This window comes from Dermacentor andersoni, chromosome 9 (genome assembly GCF_023375885.2).
Source record: "Dermacentor andersoni chromosome 9, qqDerAnde1_hic_scaffold, whole genome shotgun sequence".
In the NCBI taxonomy this organism is placed as follows: domain Eukaryota; kingdom Metazoa; phylum Arthropoda; class Arachnida; order Ixodida; family Ixodidae; genus Dermacentor; species Dermacentor andersoni.
In genome coordinates, this window is record NC_092822.1 from 115,096,307 (window position 1) to 115,099,849 (window position 3,543).

General features: G+C 52.6%; 1 protein-coding gene across 1 annotated transcript; it reads right to left on the reverse strand.

Moving 5' to 3' along the window:
* Positions 1–1,725: 1,725 nt before the first annotated feature.
* On the reverse strand, positions 1,726–2,682 carry LOC126529559 (uncharacterized). The gene has a single exon (XM_050177087.3). It carries the CDS (start codon positions 2,641–2,643, stop codon positions 1,726–1,728), a length of 918 nt encoding a protein of 305 aa, XP_050033044.3. The 5' UTR covers positions 2,644–2,682.
* Positions 2,683–3,543: the final 861 nt, after the last annotated feature.

Consider the following 3,543-nt stretch of genomic DNA (forward strand, 5'->3'; position numbering starts at 1 on the left):
ACGAGTAGCGAAGTACGTTTCCGCTACATTTCTTCTGCGCTTTCCGCACACGCAGAGCCATCTTGCGGCAAACACAGAAGACCCCCTCCTCTCAATGTACGGCGCTGCCCCGACAGGTGGCGCGCCACGCGCGCATTGGGGCTGTGCGGGGACCGGTGCGAGGCGCGTCGCGTCCCGGACTCCTCTCCCCTGACGACGTTTCTCCTTGCTCCCTCACGGGTTGCAGAATCAAGCCTCCTTCCTTTCTTTAGATCACTATCTATATATCTCTCTGCCCGTGCCGATCACGACGTTTGGCTGGCGTAGATTGTTTCCCCCTCCAAGACACCAAGTTCTTTGGTTCGTTCCGCTTGCTCAGGCGCACGTTTCGTTGCCGCGCCGAACGCTGCGTTGCTCGACGCTCACCGCGTGATTGGTGGCTGCAAAGTCCAATGCGGGGCGCCTCGTAAGTGATCGCTGCGCCGTAGCGCATTATCTTACACCCCTTGGCGGGTCGACGGGAACGCTGTCGCGTTTCACTCTTGAAGGCGAAGCTTAAGCGTCCTCCAATATTTTGTTGTACCAGTTTAAGAATATGAATCAAAGAGCTGTTTTTAATTTAAGCAAAACAACCTTACATACAACTTTAGAAAGCACATGTATTTCTCGGCTCCCTAACGTCAGTTATGCAAAATACCCGCGTACAAGGCATTTGTATAGCGTAGATTTATGCTAACTTGTCCAAATTGTTTGATTCAACTGTCTTTTTTTTCATGGATAGCTTAAAAAGCTGCAATATGAATAATGACAACCAGGGTTTTGGGTAGTTGCTGAGTTGTTTGTTTCCACAGCTTATGTACACCATTATAACATATAAAGACACCAAATAAATGGACACACACAAGAGAAGAGAACGGGACAGGGCGCCCTGTCCCGTTCTCTTCACTTGTGTGTGTCCCTTTATTTGGCGCCTTTATATTTTATAATGAACAGCTACCAACTAGCCCAACAGGAAGTGCTATTAATATATTATATACACCAGTTAGGTAAATAAACTTACGCTGGTGTTACGTAGACTTGATGTCACAATTTCTTTTTAACTTGTACTTTCTGGTAGTTATTGCGAACTTACAGAAGTCTGGAATAAAACGTCAATGAAACTGGAAAGTTGCATTTTTATTTTAATACAATGCATTTCGTCAGAACAAGTTGAGCAGTTGTGTGACTAGAGCGTTGGTGCGTTTGCGATGTGCCAGAAAAGAAATACAAGTTGACCTCTTAAAGCTGGCTCTTTCGCATTGAGAGTAGTTTGCGGGGAAAGCCGACTACAGTGACTTATCTCGTTTTGCAGGTGCCGGTAAAAATGCAGTCGAAGAAAGAAATATGCGCATCCAACACACACGTTAGATCCGGTCTCTGTGGAGCGGAGCTGTCGCGGAGCAGTTCTCTCGCACACCCGAGCTCCTTCGTACACAAGTGCTACGCGACGTGGCGCCTGCGCTGGTCCTCTGATGGAGCTACTCGACGTCGGCACGAGAGAAGCAGGCGTGCGAGTGTAGCAAACGGTTCCATAAAGAAAAGAAAAACAACGCGGCCAAATGGCTATAGCGCGAGGCTGTTGCAGTGAGACCGATGTTCCGTCCCCACCGTCGGACCGTGATACTTTTATTTTGTCTGTGTCGGCTGAGACTGTCTGAAAAACATTTATTTAGATAGGTTTTGCATCAACACTAGGTGGGCTCCCCCTTACGGGAGCCCATTGGCGTCGGCCTCCGCCCGGGCCCGCTCGACCAAGGCCCGTTGGGCCGTCAGGTCAGAGCAGCCGAGCAGGGCTGCCTCCCAGTCCTCCCGGGAAGGGTTGGGTAGGGGGGTTAGATTTGGGGTTTTTTGACATGCCCATACCATGTGAAAAATGTCTGAGGACTTTTCCCCACAGTGCGGGCACTCCCCCGTGCAAGCGGGGTCAAAATATTTTAAGGCTGCCGGGCACAGCAGAGTTTTGGTATAAAGGCGAAGGAGAATGCGCTCCTCCGCTTTTGTGAGGCCCTTACAGGGCTTGGGATAGATGGCATGGCCAGATTGGTAGAGCTGAACGATCTCTTTGAAAGTATAGGCGGGATTGGGTTCGGGGTCCGGATCGGTGGGGGACGAAGGTGATGCCCGGAAAGTGAGCGCGCGGGCGACGGCATCGGCCGTCTCGTTTCCTTCGAGGCCCGTGTGAGCGGGAGTCCAGATAATCGTACGGTGCGAGGGGGCACCGAGATAGTCGCTGTTTTGCAAAATTTTGTAGGCGAGGTACGGTATGTGCCCCTGCTCAATATTGCGGCAAGCACCCCTCGAGTCGGTGATGATGACCCGCGAGTGTTGATCTGCGGCGGCTAGCGCGATGGCAACCACCTCCGCGTGTGTAATGTTGTGTGCACGGAAAGTGAGTCCGTTTACTGCTGTGTTTTGGTGGACGACTGCGGCCGTGTACCAACCCCCATGGTACGGGCCGGAGGCGTCCACGTAGAAGACTCCGTGTTTGTGTCCGTAGTGGCGAGCCAAGGCTTCCGCCCGCGCGAGGCGTCTGCCACTATGGTCCTCTCGTGTCATGTTGACCGGAAGAGGGCGCACGTGCAGGGCATACCTCCACTGTGATGGGATATGTACGTGCTCTTCCATATGTATTGAATGATGGATGTGTAGTCGGGCAAGGAGGCGGCGACCCGACGGCGTTTTAGTGAGTCTCGTGTATTGGTTCATCAAGTGTGCCTCTCGCAGCTCTTTAAAGGTGTTCACCATTCCCAGGCCCAAGAGGCGCAGGTTGGAGGTACTGACCGGGAGGTCGAGGGCACGCTTGTAGATTTTACGGAGAATGACTTCGAGTGCATTCTCGTCAAGTTTGCGTAGGTGGAGGTATGGAGCCGAGTAAAGGACTCGACTGGTTACAAATGCATGCGCCAGCCGCAAGGCGTCTTTGCATCGTAACCCTCCGCGCTTGTTCGAAACCCGGCGGACCATCCGGCCCACCTGGTCCCCCACCTTACGCAATTTGGCCAATGTTGTGTCAGCTTTGCGATTTTTGTGAATAAAGAGCCCCAGTACTCGGATCTCGTCGTGTTCGGGTATGGGTCCACTGTTAAGGGAGAGGTCGATTTTGGTGGTGCACTTTGGTGAGGGGCGTATGTGCACAAATTCAGATTTGGACGGGGAGCACTGAAGGCCGCATCGACGGGCATAGTTGTCTACGATGTCCGCCGCTTGCTGCAGGTTGGCCTCCATTTCTCCTACCGAGCCGTGTTTAGCCCAGATGGTGATGTCGTCGGCATACAGCGCGTGCTGGATGCCGTCGATCCTCGCCAGCTGAGCGGGAAGTCTCATCATCGCCAAATTGAATAGGAGGGGCGAGAGGACCGCTCCCTGCGGGGTCCCTCGCGTGCCTAATTGGTATGGGCCGTGTTCGCTGTCCTGAATCCGAATGTATGATTGTCGGTCAGTGAGAAATTGCCTAATGTGGTTAAAGGTGTTTCGGCCGCAATCTGTTTGGGAAAGATGTGTTAGAATAATTTCGTGGGTCACGTT